General features: G+C 42.0%; 2 protein-coding genes across 2 annotated transcripts in view; one reads left to right on the top strand and one right to left on the bottom strand.

Moving 5' to 3' along the window:
• LOC138367363 (uncharacterized) overlaps positions 1 to 26,155 on the bottom strand; it is a 293,394-nt gene that overhangs the window by 150,436 nt on the left and 116,803 nt on the right. The gene's annotated exons all lie outside the window — the stretch shown is intronic.
• On the top strand, positions 7,459 to 11,622 carry LOC138367521 (putative golgin subfamily A member 6-like protein 3). Its single transcript, XM_069329204.1, has 3 exons — positions 7,459 to 7,767; positions 8,950 to 9,096; positions 11,431 to 11,622. The coding sequence occupies exons 1-3, from the start codon at positions 7,459 to 7,461 to the stop codon at positions 11,620 to 11,622; spliced, it is 648 nt and encodes a 215-aa protein (XP_069185305.1).

Here is a 26,155-nt window from a genome sequence, read left to right as displayed (position 1 = left end):
ATAGCAAACGAGAGCTGAGACAAGCTTCGAACCGAAGGCCAAAAAAAAAAAGAGACAGGAGACGGGGATATAAATAAGACAGGAGGCTGGAAGAGAAAGAATTATAGGAATACATAAACAAAAGAATATAAAACTTTCATTCCAAAAATATTCAGAGAATTAATCATTCGTGATAACAAAAAGACCAATTCTTGACAAAAATAAGAACTCTAAGGCCAGCACACGGGGGCGCCTCGAACGAGGGCCTCGAACGAGACGTGGAGACTGTCATCTGTCCTGCCCGGTGAAGCTTACGACCAGCTGTGAAACACCTGGTTGGGGCTCCACCAGTCTGAGGGTGGGGGGGGGGGGTTAGGGAGGACCTCGATCCCAGAACCTGCCAGTGAATTCAGTTGAGTTCCGAGTGGGTCGACTTTTGTACCATCGTGGCCGAGTCGGTTAGGGGGGCAGTGTGTATGTTTGTGTACGTGTTTGTGCATGTAAGTGTGAGTGTATGTATGTATGTATGTATGTATGTATGTATGTATGTATGTATGTATGTATGTATGTATGTATGTATGTATACATATATAAAGAGTAGAAGAGACTTTCCTAAGCACCCGGTGAACATTGCAGAAAATGTTTATTACACTTATTTACACTTACACTTACACTTATTTACACTTACACCCTGCATTCAAGGGGCCCCCGAGAGCACCGTAAAAAGCAGTTCACGCGGCAGAGTGTCTCTCTCGGATACGCTAGTTAGGCCCAGTAACTAACCACATCAGTATGGTCATTCCTAGCGGCTAGTTTGCCTAGGTGCCTCTAACCACCCTTCGCCCCTCTGTACTACCGTGTCTGAGCACCGGTAATCACCATAGCGTTGATCAGATGATCAATTCTCTATCAGTTCTAATCATGTGTTTACGTTTGACCTGTCGAAAGACCTGTGTATAGCTGAAGCCAAAGAAAGAGAGGAGAAGGAAGACTGTGAGAAGGAGGAGGAGGGAAAAGGAGTCGAGAGAGAAGAAGGGTAAGAAGATAAATGACGAGTAAAAGAGAGGAAAAAGAGAGGGGGGGAGGGGAGGGGGGATCATTTGCATAGAGCAACACGCCACTGCAGTAGCTGCAATGTTGCAGGTAAGAGTAATGTCTGGACAATGGTGAGTGGTTATGCAAGACTTGCCTCTGTGCCGGGAGCGGTGAGTTGATTATTACCCCGGGTCTCCAGTGTGCTATGGGGAGAGAGAGAGAGAGAGAGAGAGAGAGAGAGAGAGAGAGAGAGAGAGAGAGAGAGAGAGAGAGAGAGAGAGAGAGAGAGAGAGAGAGAGAGAGAGAGAGAGACAGAAGCAGCAAGAGATAAACTCTCATGTACTTCAACACATCAACTTTACTTAGAATTTCCTAGTCATCTTTGTGTTACTAGCACAAGCTAGGTCAGGAAGGTTTACGTTACGTTACGTTACGTTACATTACGTTACGTTAACGTTAGATATTAGCAAGTCACAACCTATGAAAACAATGACAATATCAGTCAGTTTTAACCATTTTATTCACATAATATTCGCTTCCTACATTCCATATATATTGTTATTCCTCGGTTCTGTCTATATAATGCTTCCAATCTGTTTGGTTCCATCTACTTTCCTCCCAGGTCTACTGGGGGGTCTGGCCAGGGACTGGTGTGGTGGGCCAGGGACTGGTGTGGTGGGCCAGGGACTGGTGTGGTGGGCCAGGAACTGGTGTGGTGGGCCAGGGACTGGTGTGGTGGGCCAGGGGCTGGTGTGTGGTGGGCCAGGGACTGGTGTGGTGGGCCAGGGACTGGTGTGGTGGGCCAGGAACTGGTGTGGTGGGCCAGGGACTGGTGTGGTGGGCCAGGGGCTGGTGTGTGGTGGGCCAGGGGCTGGTGTGTGGTGGGCCAGGGACTGGTGTGGTGGGCCAGGGACTGGTGTGGTGGGCCAGGGACTGGTGTGGTGGGCCAGGGACTGGTGTGGTGGGCCTTGTCTCCCGGAGCGGAATGAATCTTCCATCAGCTAGTTTTGCATTTACTTAATAAATTATTCATTATGTCTTGTTTTGTTTTTCTCTGAGCTCTCTTCCAAGTGTGTGTGTGTGTGTGTGTGTGTGTGTGTGTGTGTGTATGTGTGTGTGTGTGTGTGTGTGTGTGTGTGTACTCACCTAGTTCTCACCTAGTTGTGTTTGCGGGGGTTGAGCTCTGGTTCTTTGGTCCCGCCTCTCAACCGTCAATCAACTGTTTACTAACTACTTTTTTTTCCTCCACACAACACACACACACACACACCAGGAAGCAGCCAGTTACAGCTGACTAACTCCTAGGTACCTATTTACTGCTAGGTAACAGGGACATTCAGGGCGAAAGAAATTTTGCCCATTTGTTTCTGCCTGGTACGGGAATCGAACCCGCGCCACAGAATTACGAGTGCTGCGCGCTATCCACCAGGCTACCAGGCCCCCCCCCCGTGTGTGTGTGTGTGTGTGTGTGTGTGTGTGTGTGTGTGTGTGTGTGTGTGTGTGTGTGTGTGTGTGTGTGTGTGTGTGTGTGTGTGTGTGTGTACTCACCTATATGTACTCACCTATATGTGCTTGCAGGATCGAGCATTGACTCTTGGATCCCGCCTTTCGAGCATCGGTTGTTTACAGCAATGACTCCTGTCCCATTTCCCTATCATACCTGGTTTTAAAATTATGAATAGTATTTGCTTCCACAACCTGTTCCTGAAGTGCATTCCATTTCCCCACTACTCTCACGCTAAAAGAAAACTTCCTAACATCTCTGTGACTCATCTGAGTTTCAAGCTTCCATCCATGTCCTCTCGTTCTGTTACTATTCCGTGTGAACATTTCGTCTATGTCCACTCTGTCAATTCCTCTGAGTATCTTATACGTTCCTATCATGTCCCCCCTCTCCCTTCTTCTTTCTAGTGTCGTAAGGCACAGTTCCCTCAGGCGCTCTTCATACCCCATCCCTCGTAGCTCTGGGACGAGTCTCGTTGCAAACCTCTGAACCTTTTCCAGTTTCATTATATGCTTCTTCAGATGGGGACTCCATGATGAGGCGGCATACTCTAAGACTGGCCTTACGTTGGCAGTGTAAAGCGCCCTAAATGCCTCCTTACTTAGGTTTCTGAATGATGTTCTAACTTTTGCCAGTGTAGAGTACGCTGCTGTCGTTATCCTATTAATATGTGCCTCAGGAGATAGATTAGGTGTTACGTCCACTCCCAGGTCTCTTTCACGCGTCGTTACAGGTAGGCTGTTCCCCTTCATTGTGTACTGTCCCTTTGGTCTCCTATCTCCTAGTCCCATTTCCATAACTTTACATTTGCTCGTGTTGAATTCTAGTAGCCATTTCTCTGACCATCTCTGCAATCTGTTCAGGTCCTCTTGGAGGATCCTGCAATCCTCATCTGTCACAACTCTTCTCATCAACTTTGCATCATCCGCAAACATCGACATGTAGGACTCTACGCCTGTAAACATGTCGTTAACATATACAAGAAATAGAATTGGTCCCAGCACCGATCCTTGTGGTACTCCACTTGTTACTGTTCGCCAGTCCGACTTCTCGCCCCTTACCGTAACTCTTTGGCTCCTTCCTGTTAGGTAGTTCCTTATCCATTCTAGGACCTTTCCCCCCACCCCCGCCTGCCTCTCGAGCTTGAACAGCAGTCTCATGTGCGGTACTGTATCAAAGGCTTTTTGGCAGTCCAGAAATATGCAGTCTGCCCAACCATCTCTGTCCTGTCTTATCCTCGTTATTTTATCATAGAATTCCAGAAGGTTTGTTAGGCACGATTTCCCTGTCCAGAACCCATGTTGATGTTTGTTCACAAACCTAATGTTCTCCAGGTGTGCAACCAGTCGTAGCCTAATTATTCTTTCCAGTATTTTACAGGGGATGCTTGTCAGTGATACAGGATGTGTGTGTGTGTGTGTGTGTGTGTGTGTACTCACCTAGTTGTACTCACCTAGTTGTGTTTGCGGGGGTTGAGCTCTGGCTCTTTGGTCCCGCCTCTCAACCGTCAATCAACAGGTGTACAGTTTCCTGAGCCAATCGGGCTCTATCATATCTACACTTGAAACTGTGTATGGAGTCAGCCTCCACCACATCACTTCCTAATGCATTCCATTTGTCAACCACTCTGACACTAAAAAAGTTCTTTCTAATATCTCAGTGGCTCATTTGGGCACTCAGTTTCCACCTGTGTTCCCTTGTACATGTTCCCCTTGTGTTAAATAGACTGTCTTTATCTACCCTATCAATTCCCTTCAGAATCTTGAATGTGGTGATCATGTCCCCCCTAACTCTTCTGTCTTCCAGCGAAGTGAGGTTTAATTCCCGTAGTCTCTCCTCGTAGCTCATACCTCTCAGCTCGGGTACTAGTCTGGTGGCAAACCTTTGAACCTTTTTCCAGTTTAGTCTTATCCTTGACTAGATATGGACTCTATGCTGGGGCTGCATACTCCAGGATTGGCCTGACATATGTGGTATACAAAGTTCTGAATGATTCTTTACACAAGTTTCTGAATGCCGTTCGTATGTTGGCCAGCCTGGCATATGCCGCTGATGTTATCCGCTTGATATGTGCTGCAGGAGACAGGTCTGGCGTGATATCAACCCCCAAGTCTTTTTCCTTCTCTGACTCCTGAAGAATTTCCTCTCCCAGATGATACCTTGTATCTGGCCTCCTGCTCCCTACACCTATCTTCATTACATTACATTTGGTTGGGTTAAACTCTAACAACCATTTGTTCGACCATTCCTTCAGCTTGTCTAGGTCTTCTTGAAGCCTCAAACAGTCCTCTTCTGTTTTAATCCTTCTCATAATTTTAGCATCGTCCACAAACATTGAGAGAAATGAATCGATACCCTCTGGGAGATCATTTACATATATCAGAAACAAGATAGGACCGAGTACAGAGCCCTGTGGGACTCCACTGGTGACTTCACGCCAATCGGAGGTCTCACCCCTCACCGTAACTCTCTGCTTCCTATTGCTTAGATACTCCCTTATCCACTGGAGCACCTTACCAGCTACACCTGCCTGTCTCTCCAGCTTATGTACCAGCCTCTTATGCGGTACTGTGTCAAAGGCTTTCCGACAATCCAAGAAAATGCAGTCCGCCCAGCCCTCTCTTTCTTGCTTAATCTTTGTCACCTGATCGTAGAATTCTATCAAGCCTGTAAGGCAAGATTTACCCTCCCTGAACCCATGTTGGCGATTTGTCACGAAGTCCCTTCTCTCCAGATGTGTTACCAGGTTTTTTCTCACGATCTTCTCCATCACCTTGCATGGTATACAAGTCAAAGACACTGGCCTGTAGTTCAGTGCCTCTTGCCTGTCGCCCTTTTTGTATATTGGGACCACATTCGCCGTCTTCCATATTTCTGGTAGGTCTCCCGTCTCCAGTGACTTACTATACACTATGGAGAGTGGCAAGCAAAGTGCCTCTGCACACTCTTTCAGTATCCATGGTGAGATCCCATCTGGACCAACAGCCTTTCTAACATCCAGATCCAGCAGGTGTCTCTTGACCTCCCCTCTCGTAATTTCGAACTCTTCCAAGGCCGCCTGGTTTACCTCCCTTTCTCCTAGCACAGAGACCTCACCTTGTTCTATTGTGAAGACTTCCTGGAACCTCTTGTTGAGTTCTTCACACACCTCTCTATCATTCTCTGTATACCTGTCCTCCTGATAGGAAAGAACTTACTGACTCCCAACGACCTGAAAGTACTAGTATAAAAAGCTATGATTTGTTTAGATCTGAAACCTACATCTATGGACAGCACAAAACGTCCACTAAACTGTGCGACACAGTGGTTGCAAGGATCAGGTTGGGTTACCGTTACCTGTGGCAGGTGGCTGCAGGTGACGGGTCTCCCAATCCTGAGCACTCCAGTTGCAAACTCTGTGAGCAGGAACTACGGCATGATCTCCCGCTCTACATCACTGAATGCCCAGTTATTAGACCTTTCAGACCAGTTGGCATGAGGTACCTGGAGCTTTGCAATTACTTTATTCACTCTCGTATTCTTGAAGATATCCTCACAGCATACCCAAAATTTGCCAGTGCAGGCTATTAAACACATGGCCCTGTATGACTAACCATCCTGCGAGATGGGGACTTGTATTACCACTGCTACCTTATTCAATCTTGTGGTGTTGATATCCTCAAAATGCATCCGGAGTCTGCCAGTGCAGACCGCTTATCACATGCCTCTGTATGACTAACCATCCTGTGTGATGGGGATTTTTTAGCATCACCTAGTTAGCTTTTTTGACACACTGTGCTCCACTTCATATAGTCTAGGGTAGCTGCACTAATGCAGATGTACCTAATATGTTAATAAAAAAAAAAAAAAAAACTGTCCTCGCCTGTTCGAAGGCCTGTGTGTGTGTGTGTGTGTGTGTGTGTTTGTGAGTGTGTGTGTGTGTGTGTGTGTGTGTGTGTGTGTGTGTGTGTGTGTGTGTGTGTGTGTGTGTGTGTGTGTGTGTGTGTGGCAGTAGAACAAACAACAACAATACCTGCTTGATAGAGTTCTGGGAGTTCTACTCCCCAAACCCGGCCCGATGCCAGGCTTGACTTGTGAGAGTTTGGTCCACCAGGCTGTTGCTTGAAACGGCCCGCAGGCCCACATACCCACCACAGCCCGTTTGGTACGACACTCCTTGAAGAAAACTATCTAGTTTCCTTTTGAAGATGTCCACGGTTGTTCCGGCAATATTTCTTATACTCGCTGGGAGGATGTTGATCAACCGTGGACCTCTGATGTTAATACAGTGTTCTGTAATCTGATTGTTCGTGTAATCTGATTGGTGACAATGGTAGTTGTGTCAACAATAGTCAACAATGTGTGGCATGCAGAGTGACGTCATGTAGTGTGAGGTCATGTAGTGTGAGGTCATGTAGTGTGACGTCATGTAGTGTGAGGTCATGTAGTGTGAGGTTATGTAGTGTGAGGTCATGTAGTGTGAGGTCATGTAGTGTGAGGTCATGTAGTGTGAGGTCATGTAGTGTGAGGTCATGTAGTGTGAGGTCATGTAGGATGATAACAGAAATCAATAACAGAAAGAACAGATGGCAACAACAGGAGCAGCAACAGATCCCAATAGCCATAGTCAAAGATAACAATAACACTAAGCACAGATAACATTAACGGTAAGAACAGGTGAGAATAACGATAGCAGTGCAGATATCCCAGAGAGCAGAACAGAGACCATGGCACACCCTCCCAGTGCTTATGTCAAGTGATAACATAGGATAACACATGTTAATTATATACATGAAGGCTGCACTTTCCCCTCGGAAACCTGCGCAGGTTAGCTGAGATGGAAGGGGGTAGGAGGGAGGGAGGAATAAAGAGAGAGAGACAAGAGAGAGAAAGAGAGAAGAGGCTCGACCATCACTAACTTACAGATAGCTGAGGTGAGGATGAGAGAAGCTGAGGTCAGGATGAGAGAAGCTGAGGTGAGGATGAGAGAAGCTGAGGTCAGGATGAGAGAAGCTGAGGTGAGGATGAGAGAAGCTGAGGTCAGGATGAGAGAAGCTGAGGTCAGGATGAGAGAAGCTGAGGTCAGGATGAGAGAAGCTGAGGTCAGGATGAGAGAAGCTGAGGTCAGGATGAGAGAAGCTGAGGTCAGGATGAGAGAAGCTGAGGTCAGGATGAAAGAAGCTGAGGTCAGGATGAAAGAAGCTGAGGTCAGGATGAAAGAAGCTGAGGTCAGGATAAAAGAAGCTGAGGTCAGGATGAAAGAAGCTGAGGTCAGGATGAAAGAAGTTCAGGTCTCCTCTTCATTCCCTCCTTCCACTTTATACCTCATTTCATTTTCGCTTTGTTTTCCTTCCAGCCATCTCTCCCTCTTCCCCTCTCTTCCTTCCTTCCTTCTTTCCTTCCTTCCTTCCTTCCTTACTTTTCACTCTTGCTCATTAAACTTCCCCTTTATCCCCCCTTTTCTCATTCCCTCGCTTTATCTTCCCTTCCTTTGTTCTTCTCTTCAATTTCCTCTCTTTCATCACTTGTCTTCCTCTCTACCCCTCTTTCTATTACTGTTCTTACTATTGCTTTTCCTTATATTACATTCTTTCCCCTCGTCTGTTCATTCACTCCCTTACCCCCTATCTCCTTTTAATTTCATTTCTCTTCCATATCCATATCTTTCTCACGATATCAAAAGATATCGACCTTCACTACCCTTTCTCACTTTTTTCTCTTCTACTTTCTCTCCCATTTCCATGTCATCTTCCTGTCTCCCCCCCCACCTACTCCCATCCCTCTTTACCCAATATAAATATTCGCAAGTAGTAAATACACCTTCATTCAGATCATTAACATGAGTCAAAACTCCCGCCAATTAGTTTGCTCGCGTGATTATTCCCGCCATTACCACAGCGACAAGGGACCAAAGAATCCACTAGCATCCATCACCGTTCTTGTCAGGCTTTGTTTACGTTTGTGACGTCACGCATGGTGGCAGCGTCCTTATGGTGAGGTGTAAGTGATAATATACTGGCACACTATCACGCGCACACGCATGCGCACACGCACGCGCCCACGCACACACACACACACGCGCACACACACACACACACACACACACACACACACACACACACACACACACACACACACACACACACACACACACACACACACGCACTGCAGATGAGAAACCCATGGTTTAATCAGAAATGCAAGCTAGCAAAGCAACTAAGTAAAAGGGTGTGGAGAAACTATAGAAATAACAGGACACTTGAGAGCAGAGACAGATACCAGAGCGCCAGGAATGAATAGAATATGTCAGGTTGGGAAGAGAGGCAGAAAGGCAATATGAAAATTATATAATATAGCAAGCAAGGCAAAGGCTCAACCTAAATTGCTGCACAGCCACATCAGGAGGAAAATAACAATGAAGGAACAGGTAATGAAACTGAGGATGTGTGCAGACAGATTCACTACAAACGACAAGAAAGTGTCAGGAACTCGATAAGAAATTCCAGGAGGTCTTCACATCAGAGCAAGAAGTTCCAGCTATAAGAGACGGAATAGATAACCAGGCACCGCTAGAGGAGTTTGGGATTACCAGTGGGGAGGTGAGGAAGCTTTTGCTAGAGTTGGATGTGACAAAGGCTATAGACCCAGATGGAATCTCACCATGGATACTAAAGGAAGGAGTAGAAGCACTGAGCCTACCACTCTCGATAGTGTATAACAAATCACTGGTAACAGGGCAGCTGCCAAAAATTTGGAAGACTGCTAATGTAGTCCCGATATACAAAAAGGAGGATAGGCAGGAGGCACTAGACTACGTCAACTGTGCTCTCAGCCACAGCTCAGGATGGAAGCAAGTCGATGAAGAACTATGTAGGGTAAGGCAGGTCCTAGTCAACAACGGCTTCTCTAACGGTTTTGTTGAAGACATCATAAAAGAAAGGTGAAACGCCATGCAACCTCTGAAGAGTCAATCAACACAACACTTGTACCCCGTATTAGACTATTTTACAGGAACTTCTTTTCGACGGCTCATAAAACGGAGGAAAGGGTCCTGAAAGATATTGTTGATAGGAACGTTATCCCTACAGACAAAAATCAGAAAATACAATTGACAATTTACTATAAAACCAAAAAAACGGTCAATCTACTCATGAAAAACTCCCCAGACACCAAACAGAACGCCTTGAAGGAAACCAACGTCGTCTATGCCTTTAAATGCCCGCTTGGGGACTGTAAGCCCCAATGAACTCAGTATATAGGCAAGACAACAACGTCTCTTTCCAGACGATTAACAATGCATAAACAACAGGGCTCCATCAAGGAACATATAATCTCTTCTCACAACCAAACCATCACCAGAGAAATCTTAACAAACAACACAGAAATCATCGATAGGTACAGCGATAGCAGGAGACTCGACATCAGCGAGGCACTACACATAAAAAAGTCAACACCAGCAATCAACAGCCAATTCGAACTATATTCTACCCACTTCAAGACTTCGAACTAACGTAGAAGCAGCAAGAGGAAGTATGGGCCAATAGGCCTTCTGCAGTTACAATTCCATTCTTATGTTCTCATACCCAACTTATACCCACTGTTTCGTGTTCTGTCTTGTGTTTGTCACAAGTTTGTACACCTCACCCAAAACTTTTGTACCATATCACCTCACCCAAAACGAGTATAAGTACGATGAATTTGTGTGTAAATTAAGTCTTTGAAAATGTAATAAGCCATTACGAAACGCGTTCAGGCGTCAGACCATAAATAAAAATGAATTTTGGAGAATTGATATTTCCATTACCACCGACATTGAAAATTCGTGTTAGAATTATTAATCTTACCTTTTATTTAATCTTACCTTACCTTACATATTCAACAACATATGTTTACAAGAAAGACAGCTATCAAAATATACCAATATATATATATATATATATATATATATATATATATATATATATATATATATATATATATATATATGTATATATATATATATATATATATATATATATATATATATATATATATATATATATATATTTATATATATATATATGTCGTACCTAGTAGCCAGAACGCACTTATCAGCCTACTATGCAAGGCCCGATTTGCCTAATAAGCCAAGTTTTCATGAATTAATATATTTTCTCTAATTTTTTTCTTATAAAATGATAAAGCTACCCATTTCATTATGTATGAGGTCAATTTTTTTTTAATGGAGTTAAAATTAACGTAGATATATGACCGAACCTAACCAACCCTACCTAACCTAACCTAACCTATCTTTATAGGTTAGGTTCGGTTAGGTAGCAGAAAAAGTTAGGTTAGGTTAGGTTAGGTAGGTTAGGTAGTCGAAAAAACATTAATTCATGAAAACTTGGCTTATTAGGCAAATCGGGCCTTGCATAGTAGGCTGCGAAGTGCGTTCTGGCTACTAGGTACGACATATATATATATATATATATATATATATATATATATATATATATATATATATATATATATATATATATATATATATATATATATATATATATAAATTTTGTGAGGGTACCACCTCTGGGGCCAATGTGGGGACCCATAGACTCGGAGAAGAAAATAAAAAGTATTCAGAGGAGACCTTGTGGTTTCTCACTGAACACCAATATTATCTTCTCCTACCACCCCCATTCTTTTGTATGTACACACACACATATATATATATATATATATATATATATATATATATATATATATATATATATATATATATATATATATATATATATATATATATATATATATATATATATATCAGGATTACTATATTATTCTTAACAATGCAACCAGTTCAACGACCAGGACCCGACTGTTCTAACTGCCCGCTCGCTATATTTAGCCTAAAGTTTGACTGAGAATGTCACCAAATTATCCTAACTTTTCGACAGACAAATGCCAAATTATCCACAACTTTGGCGGATGTAGCCACCAAATTAAGCCACAACTTTGGCGGAGAGAAAGTCGCCAAATTCAGTCCAACTTTCCTGGTCATTGCAACCCGAGCAACCGGCGCGGAAAAGGTTAATTTACCTGGAAATGAAGGAGATTTTAGAATTAATGATGCCTCGTGTGTGTACTAAATAGTGAAGAGTGGTGATTGTGTTTGAAGAGAGAGGATGGGGATTGGGGAGGATTGTATGAGAGGGGATGAGGGACTGTTGGAAGAGAGAGAGAAGGTGAGGGGGGTGGGGATTGTATGAAAGCAGATGAAGGACTGCATAGAGATTGTGAGAAACAGGTTGTATAAGAGAGAGATTAGGGGCTTATACACTAAATCTTTCTCATCCACAGAACATCAGTATTCATTCCCCAAAAAATAATAATCGAATTATATATATATATATATATATATATATATATATATATATATATATATATATATATATATATATATATATATATATAAATATATATAAATATATATATATATATATATATATATATATATATATATATATATATATATATATATATATATATATATAACTGAAAACTCACACCCCAGAAGTGACTCGAACCCATACTGCCAGGAGCAACGCAACTGGTATGTACAGGGACGCCTTAATCCGCTTGACCATCACGACCGGACATAAGGAAGTGATAGCCTAAGCTATTTGAACCACTTCCCCGCCGGCACTCGGATAGTAATCTTGGGCATAGCATTTTATCAAATCACCTCATTCTTTGGGGCAACACGTGAGGAACACAAGACGTCCCTGTACATACCAGTTGCGTTGCTCCTGGCAGTATGGGTTCGAGTCACTTCTGGGGTGTGAGTTTTCAGTTGTATATAGTCCTGGGGACCATTCAGGCTTGTTTGCATATATATATATATATATATATATATATATATATATATATATATATATATATATATATATATATATATATATATATATATATATATATATATAAACTCTTAAACCCCATCTGCTCAAAACATCACTTCCAAAAATGTTTTGTAACATTTAAAATAAAAGGAAGCAAATGGAGACGAAGCGCGTATAAGGTCACGAACCCCGCGCGGGAATGGCACTTGGAGCCCACAAAAGTACGGCTGAGAGCCCGTTATATGCGCCTCGATCCTGTTTATCCAATCTCAATCCTATCTAAAAGCTCACTGGAACACACGCTCGTCCGCTCTTTGCTCAGTGCTCCGCCTGACGCAGAAGGAGACTGAAGAGGGGGGAAGAAGAGGAGGAGGCGGAAAAGGGGGAAGTAGTGGAGGAGGAAGAAGAGGTGGAATAGAGGGAAGAATTGAAAACAGAGAATGAGGTTGAAGAATAAGAGAGAAGGAGCGTTTATTCGTGCAGTTATGCAGACCAGAAACATGTAAATCGTAATAATTAATTGCCACGAAGGATAGATAGAGAGAGATAGAATAATAGATTGAAATGGAGAGAGAGAGAGGAAAGAGTGGGAGAGTTAATCCATGGAGTGGTTGTCATTCTAGACGTGGTGTAAAATATTTCTGGAGAAGGGTAATTTATCTCCCCTTGAGAGTGTGTGTGTGTTTGTGTCTGTGTGTGTTTGTGTATGTGTGTGTGTATGTGTGTGTGTGTGTGTGTGTGTGTGTGTGTGTGTGTGTGTGTGTGTGTGTGTGTGTGTGTGTGTGTGTGTGTGTGTGTGTGTGTGTGTGCGCGTGTGTGTATTTCACTTTTTTGGTACTTAGGATCAAATTCTTGACTCATAGACCCCGCCTGTTCAGCTACCTAACGCCTCCCAACCTGTCTTGTCTTCCTGGGCAACTACTGACTACCTCTAATGACGCAAACCTCAACCGCTGTTTAACTCCTAGGCACCAGTTTACTGCTAGGTGAACAGAGGAATCAGATCAAATGAACCGTTACCCAAACGCTTCTGTCCTGCTGCGAAGATCGAATCCGGGATCCTCAAATTGTGGTCCAACGGCTTAGAGCACCTTTCTTCATCCTTGCATGGATAAGTAAGTTGGCCCTCGTAATTTGCATTAACATTCCCTCTGCCTCTGAAGATGCTAGAAGAGTGTTTTAGCCAAACGTGTCCTTCAGTGCGGGAATTAGTTCATGTCTTTCAACATGAACAAAAGAAGGAATCACTAAAACGAAACCTTCAGTGCGGGAATTAATTCATGTCTTTCAACATGAATAAAAGAAGGAATCACTAAAACGAAACCAATCAGAACAGTTATCATAACATAACCAAACCCCCCCCCCTACACCAACCAATCAGAACAGTTATCATAACATAACCAAACCCCCCCCCCTACACCAGCCAATCAGAACAGTTATCATAACATAACCAAACCCCCCCCCCTACACCAGCCAATCAGAACAGTTATCATAACATAACCAAACCCCCCCCCCTACACCAGCCAATCAGAACAGTTATCATAACATAACCAAACCCCCCCCCCTACACCAGCCAATCAGAACAGTTATCATAACATAACCAAACCCCCCCCCCCTACACCAGCCAATCAGAACAGTTATCATAACATAACCAAACCCCCCCCCTACACCAGCCAATCAGAACAGTTATCATAACATAACCAACCCCCCCCCCCCCCTACACCAGCCAATCAGAACAGTTATCATAACATAACCAAACCCCCCCCCCCTACACCAGCCAATCAGAACAGTTATCATAACATAACCAAACCCCCCCCCCCCTACACCAGCCAATCAGAACCTGTCCAAAAGTAACTGATGGCAAGTAATTACATATAAACAAACTGACATATAAATTACAGAGTCATTAAACGTTCGTCACAAACAGTTTCCGAAACAAAATTAATCAAGATTGTGTTATTAAGCAAATTAAGAAACTTTTATGCATTTTGTTTAAATATTTTGACTGGGGCTCCGGGGGGTCCGCTCTGGTACCCGCAGTATGGAGCTCAAGTCCAGGTCGATGTCAACAACCGAACAATTTCAACTTCTTAATTAGACGGACGTGTTCGATGCTGTCAAACTTGGCTCTCACATTAATTAGTTCAGGAATTTCGTATGATGTTTGGAAATATATTGGCTATTGATAACTTTACGTTATTATTATTATTATTATTCAACCCCCCTGAGAGCTCACCCTTCTCGTAGCTCATGGTAAGCCTCACCCTACCAGTTCCCCTGGAACACGACACGCCAATCAACCAGGTCCCTATTTTCTGGTGGGTGAACAGGGGGCGAAGGATCAGTACCCAGTCGATCCTCCCTTATAAGTCCTACCCTTGAAACTATCTTGGTAAAGTGTGCTCAGTTTTATTCTACACTTTATTAACGATTTTTTTTGTCCAGCTATCATCTTGAGCCATACAATCACAAACAACAATCTCTGGGTTATTACTAATAAATATAATTCCAATTTTAATTCCGCTGCCTCGCCCTTTCTGTCCTTCCAGGGGGGGGGGGATAGGAATAGAACTCGGGCCTCCTTATTGTGAATCGAGGGCGTAGCCCACTATGCAATGTCTTAAAAAAAATCATTCAATATAGTCCCTATTTGCGTATTTCAAGAGATGAGCATCACTCAGGAATTGGTCTCAAAACGTCGTAGTATACAACAAAAATTCAGTTTTCCTCTCAAACTTGAAATATTCAGAAACAAACATTCCGACACGAGCGACCCAATTCCGTAGGAAAAATAATATATATATATATGTCTCTGAAAACTCCAATATATATATATATATATATATATATATATATATATATATATATATATATATATATATATATATATATATATATATACAGATCATATATATATATATAATGTATAGTAATATGTGCTCTCGATTTATGTCAGCATGATCAAGGCGTCATTCCGTCACTGTCAACATGGCCGGTGATTCTCTGGTCATGTGTCAACATAGATGCAGACTCCCTCACCTTGTGCAACATAGCGGAGCTCCACACCAATCAATCTCGCTCTCAAATAAACAGTTTCACAGCGGCATGCGCAGCTCATGTTGTATACATGTGTACCGGCTAAACCCTGACGTGTATGGTGATACATGTATACTCATTTACGAATGGACTAAAAGGGTGTAGCCAAGAGTATATTCAAGAGGTGTTAAATATATTGTCAAACAGCAGAAATCGAAATAATTATGTAAATTGGGTAAGTTTAGATTATATGAAGACCTGGGGGTAGCACAAGCGGCGTGGGATCACTAGATTGTTTCAAGCGCAGGTCAGACATGTATATGAGTTTGGGGGTGCACATAAATAGGAGCTTCTTCGTATGGGCCAATAGGAGCTGCTTCGTATGGGCCAATAGCAGCTACCTGCCCCATATGGACCAATAGGAGCTGCCTTCCTTGTATGGACCAATAAGAACATAAGAACATAAGAACAAAGGTAACTGCAGAAGGCCTATTGGCCCATACGAGGCAGCTCCTATTCTATAACCACCCAATCCCACTCATATACTTGTCCAACCCGTGCTTGAAACAATCGAGGGACCCCACCTCCACAATGTTACGCGGCAATTGGTTCCACAAATCAACAACCCTGTTACTGAACCAGTATTTACCCAAGTCTTTCCTAAATCTAAACTTATCCAATTTATATCCATTGTTTCGTGTTCTGTCCTGTGTTGATACTTTTAATACCCTATTAATATCCCCCCGGTTATGTCCATTCATCCACTTGTAAACCTCTATCATGTCACCCCTAACTCTTCGCCTTTCCAGTGAATGCAACTTAAGCTTTGTTAATCTTTCTTCATATGAAAGATTTCTAATTTGGGGAATTAACTTAGTCATCCTACGCTGGACACGTTCAAGTGAATTTATATCCATTCTATAATATGGCGACCAAAACTGAACTGCATAATCTAAATGGGGCCTAACTAGAGCAAGATATAGCTTGAGAACCACACCAGGTGTCTTGTTACTAACGCTGCGATTAATAAATCCAAGTGTCCGATTTGCCTTATTACGAACATTTATGCATTGATCCTTTTGTTTTAAATTCTTACTAATCATAACTCCCAGATCCCTTTCGCAATCCGACTTCGCAATCACAACACCATCTAGCTCGTATCTTGTAACTCTATCATCATTACCTAACCTCAGAACTTTACATTTATCAGCATTAAACTGCATCTGCCAATCCTTTGACCATTTCAAAACCCTATCTAGATCAACTTGAAGTGATAGTGAGTCCTCCTCCGAATTAATTTCCCTACCGATTTTCGTATCATCGGCAAATTTGCAAATGTTGCTACTCAAACCTGAATCTAAATCATTTATATATATTATAAACAACAGAGGTCCCAGGACAGAGCCTTGAGGCACTCCACTTACAACATTTACAACAGAGGCACAACACTTACAATGCATAAATGTTCGTAATAAGGCAAATCGGACACTTGGATTTATTAATCGCAGCGTTAGTAACAAGACACCTGGTGTGGTTCTCAAGCTATATCTTGCTCTAGTTAGGCCCCATTTAGATTATGCAGTTCAGTTTTGGTCGCCATATTATAGAATGGATATAAATTCACTTGAACGTGTCCAGCGTAGGATGACTAAGTTAATTCCCCAAATTAGAAATCTTTCATATGAAGAAAGATTAACAAAGCTTAAGTTGCATTCACTGGAAAGGCGAAGAGTTAGGGGTGACATGATAGAGGTTTACAAGTGGATGAATGGACATAACCGGGGGGATATTAATAGGGTATTAAAAGTATCAACACAGGACAGAACACGAAACAATGGATATAAATTGGATAAGTTTAGATTTAGGAAAGACTTGGGTAAATACTGGTTCAGTAACAGGGTTGTTGATTTGTGGAACCAATTGCCGCGTAACATTGTGGAGGTGGGGTCCCTCGATTGTTTCAAGCACGGGTTGGACAAGTATATGAGTGGGATTGGGTGGTTATAGAATAGGAGCTGCCTCGTATGGGCCAATAGGCCTTCTGCAGTTACCTTTGTTCTTATGTTCTTATGTTCTTATGTTCATTTTCCCACTCTGACTTGATTCCATTTATACTAACTCTCTGTTTCCTTTGGTATAGCCATGCCCTAATCCAGCTTAATATAGCACCCCCAATACCATGAGACTCTATTTTTTTAATCAGTCTTTCATGTGGCACTGTATCAAAAGCTTTGCTAAAGTCAAGGTATACAACATCGCAATCCTTACCACTATCAACTGCCTCAACAATGCTAGAATAAAAAGATAACAAATTTGTTAAACATGAACGGCCATTTATAAAACCATGTTGCGACTCAATTATTAATTTATGTTTTTCAAGATGAAGACGAATTTTATTTGCTATTATAGATTCGAGTAACTTTCCCACAATAGACGTTAGGCTAATTGGTCGATAGTTAGACGCAAGTGATCTATCTCCTTTCTTAAAAACTGGTATCACATTAGCAACTTTCCAAAACTCTGGCACTCTGCCTGACTCTATTGATTTATTAAATATGGTTGACAGTGGGTCACAAAGCTCCTCTTTGCATTCTTTAAGCACCCTAGCAAACACTTCATCCGGCCCTGGGGATTTGTTTGGTTTGAGTTTTACTATTTGTTTAAGAACATCCTCCCTGGTAACTGCTAAACTCGTCAACCTGTCCTCGTCCCCACCCACATAGACTTGTTCGGCTGAAGGCATATTGTTAAGTTCCTCTTTAGTAAATACAGATACAAAATATTTATTAAAAATACTACTCATCTCTTCATCACTATCTGTTATTTGACCTGTCTCAGTTTTTAATGGACCTATCCTTTCCCTAGTCTTAGTACGATATAACTGAAAAAAACCTTTAGGATTTGTCTTTGCTTGCCCTGCTATGCGAACTTCATAGTTTCTTTTTGCTTTCCTTATCTCTTTTTTAACATTTCTAACCAGTTGTACGAATTCCTGTTCTAAAGTGACCTCCCCATTTTTAATCCTTTTGTACCAAGCTCTCTTTTTACCTATAAGGTTCTTCAAATTCTTTGTTATCCACTTTGGGTCATTAGTATACGATCTATTCAATTTGTATGGTATACTACGTTCCTGTGCTTTGTTTAGAATATTCTTAAATAAGTTATATATTGAATCCACATCGAAATCCCCATTTAAGTCACCTATCGCTGGGTTCATGTCTCGCTCCAAGACCGGCCCACACCCCATACCCAAGCCTTTCCAATCAATTTGACCCAAAAAATTTCTTAGGCTATTAAAATCAGCTTTTCGAAAATCTGGCACTTTAACAGAATTTTCTCCTACTGGTCTATTCCATTCTATGCTAAATCTGATTTCTTTGTGATCACTGCTCCCTAGCTCACTCCCTATTTCGATGTCATTAATTTGCGTTTCCCTGTTAGTTAACACTAAATCTAAAATATTATTTTCCCGTGTTGGTTCCTTAATGTGTTGCGTAAGAAAGCAATCGTCAATTAATTCTAGAAAATCTTCTGCTTCACTATTCCCTGTTTTGTTCAACCAGTTTATTCCGCTAAAATTAAAGTCACCCATGACATAAATACTGTTAGATCTAGATGCTCTAGATATTTCATCCCATAGATGCTTTGCTTCCATTCTGTCTAAATTTGGTGGCCTATATATTACTCCTATTATAATATTATTAGCTTTTTCGTTTAATTCAATCCAAATAGTTTCTGTGTGTGGCTCTGTTTTGATTCCCTCTTTGAGACTACATTTCAAATTGTCCCTAACATATATGGCTACTCCACCTCCTCGTCTAATATATCTATCTGTGTGAAATAGTTTAAATCCATATATTTGATATTCAGCTAATAGTTCTCTATTTTCTACATTCATCCACGTTTCGGTAAGTGCAATAATATCTATTTTTTCTGTGCAGGCAAGAGCATTTAATTCGTTAATTTTATTTCTTAGACTTCTACTGTTAGTGTAATATACCCTAAGTGAATTGTTATTTTGCGGACCTTCTCTTTCCCTGATCGTTTTGCCAATTCCTTTCTCCCACAAACACATACTTTTATTACCTCCTTCCTCCAAATCAATTCCCATACCTCTATCTACTAACAGTTTAAACCCAAACAAACCCCTCTAACCACTTCTTCTAGCGAGTTCGCAACAGCAACAACCCCAGCTCTCGATAGATGCACCCCATCACGAGCATACATTTCATTTCTTCCATAGAAGTGTTCCCAGTTGTCTATGAAAGATATTGCATTTGATTTGCAATATCTTTCCAGCCGGCAATTGACACCAAGTGCCCTCGATATCCATTCATTTCCCACTCCCTTTCTTGGAAGAATGCCACATATGATCGGGATTCCTCCCTTGCTCCTAACTAACTCTATGGCTGTTTTATACCTCTGAATCAGTTCCTCACTCCTGACTCGACCAACATCATTTCCTCCCACGCTAATGCAAATAATGGGATTGTTCCCATTACCAGCCATAATATCATTCATGTTGTTTATAATATCACCAATGCCAGCTCCGGGATAGCAAACCCTTAACCTGTTCCCCCTATCTCTAGCACAAAACGTTCTATCCAAATACCTTATCTGGGAATCTCCCACAACTAATGTTTGCTTAGGTACTTCCTTTACTTTCTGAGGGGCCTGCGCTTCCTTTCTCTTCGTTGCTTTCCCTTTTGCGCGATCCACAGTCTCTCCACAGCACTCGTCCTCCAAAACGTCAAATGAATTTGAAGTTGCTATGGCGTTTGAAGGCGGCTTTATCAAAGTCTTCTTAAGGCCCCTGTCTTTCGCAACTCTCCAAGACGAGGTCCCTTTACTGCTGGTCTCCTCCTTCGTTACTTCTCGTTGTTTTTTAAGCTGACGCACCTCCTCCCGCAGAGAGTCCAACTCTGTCCTCAGGGCTCCCACTAGAGTCACCAGGTCCTTAACTACAACTTCCATATTGCTATGATAATATAACAACACTCAGGAGCTCCGGTTAACACAACCTCTCACTGTGACTTCACCTGACCGACTGAGCAACAATAGAAGTTGCTTGCCTCGTATCTCCCTATAGACCTTCAGTTTCCAATATTATTTTCTACTAAAGCCCTGATTAACGTTATCTTTTAAACTTATGGATATCTTCCCTGTATGACACTGATTATGTCTTATGTCCTACTTCCCTCTTTCTGTTTGTCCTGCTTCCCTGTTCTTACCTTTTATTATAAATTACACTTGATCACTGATCACTTGATCACTGATCACTTGATCACTGATCACTTGATCACTGATCACTTGATCACTGATCACTTGATCACTGATCACTTGATCACTGATCACTTGATCACTGATCGCTGATCACTTGATCACTGATCACTTGATCACTCACAGTGATTGATCACTGTCCTGGATACCTGTCTAATCTCCCTTCACTTTGTTCCTTAACCTTGTTCCTTAATCTTGTTCCTTAACCTTGTTCCTTAACCTTGTTCCTTAATCTTGTTCCTTAACCTTGTGTTCCTTAACCTTGTTCCTTAACCTTGTGTTCCTTAACCTTGTTCCTTAACCTTGTTCCTTAACCTTGTGTTCCTTAACCTTGTGTTCCTTAACCTTGTGTTCCTTAACCTTGTTCCTTAACCTTGTGTTCCTTAACTTTGTGTTCCTTAACCTTGTGTTCCTTAACCTTGTTCCTTAACCTTGTGTTCCTTAACCTTGTTCCTTAACCTTGTGTTCCTTAACCTTGTGTTCCTTAACCTTGTTCCTTAACCTTGTGTTCCTTAACTTTGTGTTCCTTAACCTTGTGTTCCTTAACCTTGTTCCTTAACCTTGTGTTCCTTAACCTTGTTCCTTAACCTTGTGTTCCTTAACCTTGTTCCTTAACCTTGTTCCTTAACCTTGTGTTCCTTAACCTTGTGTTCCTTAACCTTGTGTTCCTTAACCTTGTTCCTTAACCTTGTGTTCCTTAACCTTGTGTTCCTTAACCTTGTTCCTTAACCTTGTTCCTTAACCTTGTTCCTTAACCTTCTATCTAATAGTAATGACGTTAAAAATAAAACAAAAATAATAACACCACAAATACTACTACTACTAATAATAATAAAGAGGTATACCCTTGTAGTATACTGGATTAGGGCTGATAACAAGATTCTGGAAAGCCCTTAAGGAAAAGGAAGTCATAGAGGCGAGATTTCCTCATCATGCTTAAGACTGCAGTGTTGCCATGATCCCGTGTGAAGTGTACATCGGGGAGTCGCCGCCACCACCACCACGCTATCGTCCCGAGGTGCGAGGTGTTTTACGTGGTAACGATGTCCCCGTGATATTGTCATGGTTGGGAGGGGTGATTGTGGATAGGTTGGAAGAGGGAGGGGTGATTGTGGATAGGCGAGAGATGGTAAGAGTGATTGTGGATCGGCTGGTGTAGGTATATGAATTGTAAGTAGATGACTGAAGGGAGGGTCGGGTAGCGATTGTGTTAGGCTATGACACGGGCAGGGCTGGTTGCCCTGCCCGTGTCGACCGTGGAGACCAGAAAGATGGTAAACAATGAGAGGAAACAAATCTACAGAATATTTTTGTATAATTTAATACAATAATGGTAAAATGAATATAATAACACAGTCCGAAAGAAACTCTGAAATTGATATTGCTTCTAAAACAAAGAAACTTCCCAAATCTTACATAGTAGTGCAGGAAGAAAAGTGGCATTGAATGATCAAGTAACTAGGGTACAAAAAAGGGGAGGTGAATATACACGAAATTATAAAGAAATTTGTGATTTGTGGAACCAGTTACCATAATTTATTTATTATATACAAGAAGGTACATTGAAGATTAAGAGAGAGTATACATAGTAATGATGATTAATCCTTTTTGTACAGCCACTATATGTGAGGAACTCCAACTTTGGAATGGAGGAATGCCAACTTTCATGGAGTGTTCACAACTGAACCTGTAAACCTCCCAGTGCTAGAAGATGAGGTAAGCTTAGATGAGAGACTTAAATACTGAGGTAAAACAGAAGACAACATATCACTAAAGAATTTCAAAGAAGCAACTCAGGTCCTCAGCATACCTCCAGCATTAATCTTTGATGAGTCACTTACATGGGACGAATTGTTCCAAACAAATCCACAAGGGCCGTGACGAGGATTCGAACCTGCGTCCAGGAGCATCCCAGACACTGCCTTAATCGACTGAGCTACGACATTTGTTCATATGATGCATCACGTTAGTGTGATCTGTGTGTGTAACGAATTGTTCCAGTTGCTGCAAGAAGGCGAATGTGGCACCAATTTGCAAGAGAAGCGGCACTTAACTACAGACCAGTGGCACTAACAAGCAGCCCTCTGCAAAGTGCTCAAAAGAATAATAAGATAAAACTAGCAGCACACCTAGAGAGAATTAGTCATGTAAACAAATATCAACATGGCTTTAGCGAAGGGAAATTGTGCTTGATGAACCTATTGCAGTTCCATAACAAAGTAATTCAAATAAGGCAGGACAGAAAAGGTTAGGCAGACTGCGTATTTCTGGACTGCCAAAAAGCTTAAACGTAGTTATTCTAGGAAACTAGGCCAGCTGACATTGCCCTAGACAAGCAGTGGTTAGAAAGGCGGAGGTCGAGGACCTAATACTCGATCAAAGCAGAAATACAGTTCCAGTTAAAAAAAAAAGCGACCAGAAAGTGGATATACCATAAGCCTTAATAACAGAGGCACACATAAACCCTTAAACTGCTAAGCAGGGAAACGTATTGAAAACCCATAAGGATCAATCGTATTAGGTGATTTTCAACACAGAAGGAAATTTGTAGATAGCAGGTTGGACCAATGTAAGACTTAAGTGAATAACAATACAAGGCTTCACAAAACTAGCAAATATAAAAAAAAGGTGTGGAACGGATCCAGACTACTAATCATGAGAGACTTCAACCACGAGAAGATAGATTGGGAGAACGGAGACCCACATAGAGGACCAGACACATGGAGAGCTAAACTGCTGGACGTGGCAACAAGAAACTTTCTAAGTCAACACATCAAAGGACCGACAAGAATGAGAGGAGAGGATGAACCAGTCTTGCTTGATCTGATAATCACCCTGAATGAGTCGGATATAAGGGAAGTTCCAAGCACCCTTGGGAATGAGGGATCATCTCGTCAAGCATAAGACTAAACAGGAGAAGATTCAAAGGTTTGCCACCATACTAGTAGTCGACCTGAGGGGTATGAGCTACGAGGAGAGACTACGGGAATTAAACCTCACGTCGCTGGAAGAGAGAAGAATTAGGGGGGACATGATCACCACTTACAAGATTCTCAAAGGAATTGATAGAGTAGATAAAGACAGATTATTTAACACAAGGGGCACACGTACTAGGGGACACAGGTGGAAACTGAGTGCCCAAATGAGCCACAGAGACATTAGAAAGAATGCTTTTAGTGTCAGAGTGGTTGACAAATGGAATGCATTAGGAAGTGATGTGGTGGAGACTGACTCCATACACAGTTTCAAGTGTAGATATGATAGAGCCCAGTAGGCTCAGGAATCTGTACACCAGTTGGTTGACAGTTGAGAAGCGGGACCGAAGAGCCAGAGCTCAACCCATGCAAGCACAACAAGGTGAGTAGAAACACACACATTATGAGGTGTTTTATGTTGCCTGATATTGTGAGTCTGTAACAATATTTTGTTTTATATTTGAGAACAAATCCTGGAAGACACTCAAGCAGGATTTATGACCTCAGATATATTTTGAAGATTCAGTTATGGGATTTTAATGTTGGAAGAGCGAGTGTTTGTGTGCTTGTCTGCGAGGGTTTGTTAGTGCGCTTGTGTGAGATTGTGTTTGTTCACATGTGTGTGAACGTGTGTGTGTGTGTGTGTGTGTGTGTGTGTGTGTGTGTGAGCGTGTAATTACCTAAGTGTAATTATCTAAGTGTAGCTACAGGAAGAGAGTTACGCTCGTGGTGTCCCGTCTTCCCAGCACTCTTTGTCATATAACACTCTTTGTGTGTGTCTGTGTGTGTGTGTGTGAAAAAAAATAGTAGTTAGTTACAGTTGAGAGGCAGGCCGAAAGAGCAGAGCTCAACCTCTGCAAGCACAACTAGGTGAATACAACTAGGTGAGTATACACACACACACACACACACACACACACACACACACACTAACGCACGGCCACTCCACAAGGCTGTCACGTTATCGACTTCCTATATTATTAGTGCGCTATAAAACTCACCCAAACCCTTACTACCTCTTGCGTCTCCATTACCTTCCCCGGTGATTGTATCCTCACACCACACACCTCCTTTTCTTCACCGAATCAACCAATCTTTTAAAATAAAGAGTTGCATATTTATAAGAATTAAGGCACCGAAAAATTGACTTTTGTTTTGCTGTGCATTGTCCTCGGTAGGTTAGGTGGGTTGTGTAGGTTGGTACGTTTCCTGGTTAGGTAAAGCAGTCTCTTTTCTACATTTTTGATTCTATGTAGATTAACTTGGGAAATCTAGAGACTGGGTTCTAAACTAGTTCCTGATGTCTAGGGACAAAAAGCAGGCTGGGGGTGGGTGAGGCTTCTTGCCCCCCCCCCTCCCCCCCCCCCCCTCTGCCACCCAGACAACGGGAATTTCGTAATCATCATTTTTATACCAAAGTCTCAAAATGAAATATGATTTGAGTTTTCGGAAATTCATTTTGAACATTGCTAATGCCAAAAATATGTGAGAACACGTTCTCTAAATATATATATAGGCGCGTTTTCTCTGCCAGGAAAGAGAAATCTAATATTGAAAATAATATGAGTCCAAATTTGGCCACAATTGGCTTAGCCGGGTTTTGCCCCTAAAACGTTAATTAAATTAGGTAAACAATGTGTGTAGTAGTGGTGGTGGGCTCTGCACTGTGTGTGTGCTTACCTCATGGTGCCTGCAGGGGTCGAGTTTTAGCTCTCGGACCCCGGTTATGGTGCCACTATAGTTGTCTACTGTAATGCCTCTGGCTTTATTTATCTGTCAAATCTATTTGTGTAAGTATGGATGGAGTTGGCTTAAGTTAACGCTTCTCCCCGCTACTCCCACGCTAAATTAAAACTTTCTAACATGTCAGTGAGTTATCCGAGTCTCAAGCTTGTGTCCGTGCTCTCTTGTTCTCTTGGTGTTCTTTATGAACATTTTCTCTCTTTTTTTGAACATTTTCTCTCTTTTTTTTTTCTACTGTTAAACCCTTCTTGAGGATTTTATATGTCTCTATCATCACCTCTCAGAGCATTTTCCCCAGTCGTTACAGAGAGGCAGTTTCCCTTTATTGTTTTCCATCCTTCTGGCCCTCCTGGCGCCTGTTGTCATTGCCAACACCGTACACTTGCTTATATTGGAGCTAATAGCCATTTCTCGGACCAAGTCTGCAACTTGTCTAAGTCAGCTTCGAGTATCTTACAATCATCGTCCGTCTCGACTCTTCTCATTAACTTTGCATCATCCGCAAACATCAACAAATAGGACTCCACTCCTGTGGTTAGATCATTAACGTAAATGAGAAATAGTATGAGTCCCAACACCGATCCCTGAGGTACTCCACTTGTTACCCTACGGCCGCCCGATTTTTCCTCTCCTTCTGACTCTGACTCCTCTCTGTTAGGTACTCTCTTACCCCATGTCGGTGTTCTTCCTGTTATTCCTGTCTTGCGCTCAAGTTTATGTAGGTGTGTCTTGCGTGGAACTGTATCAAA

Source organism: Procambarus clarkii, chromosome 22, assembly GCF_040958095.1.
Source record: "Procambarus clarkii isolate CNS0578487 chromosome 22, FALCON_Pclarkii_2.0, whole genome shotgun sequence".
Lineage (NCBI taxonomy): Eukaryota > Metazoa > Arthropoda > Malacostraca > Decapoda > Cambaridae > Procambarus > Procambarus clarkii.
This window is presented reverse-complemented; position numbering and strand designations above follow the sequence as displayed.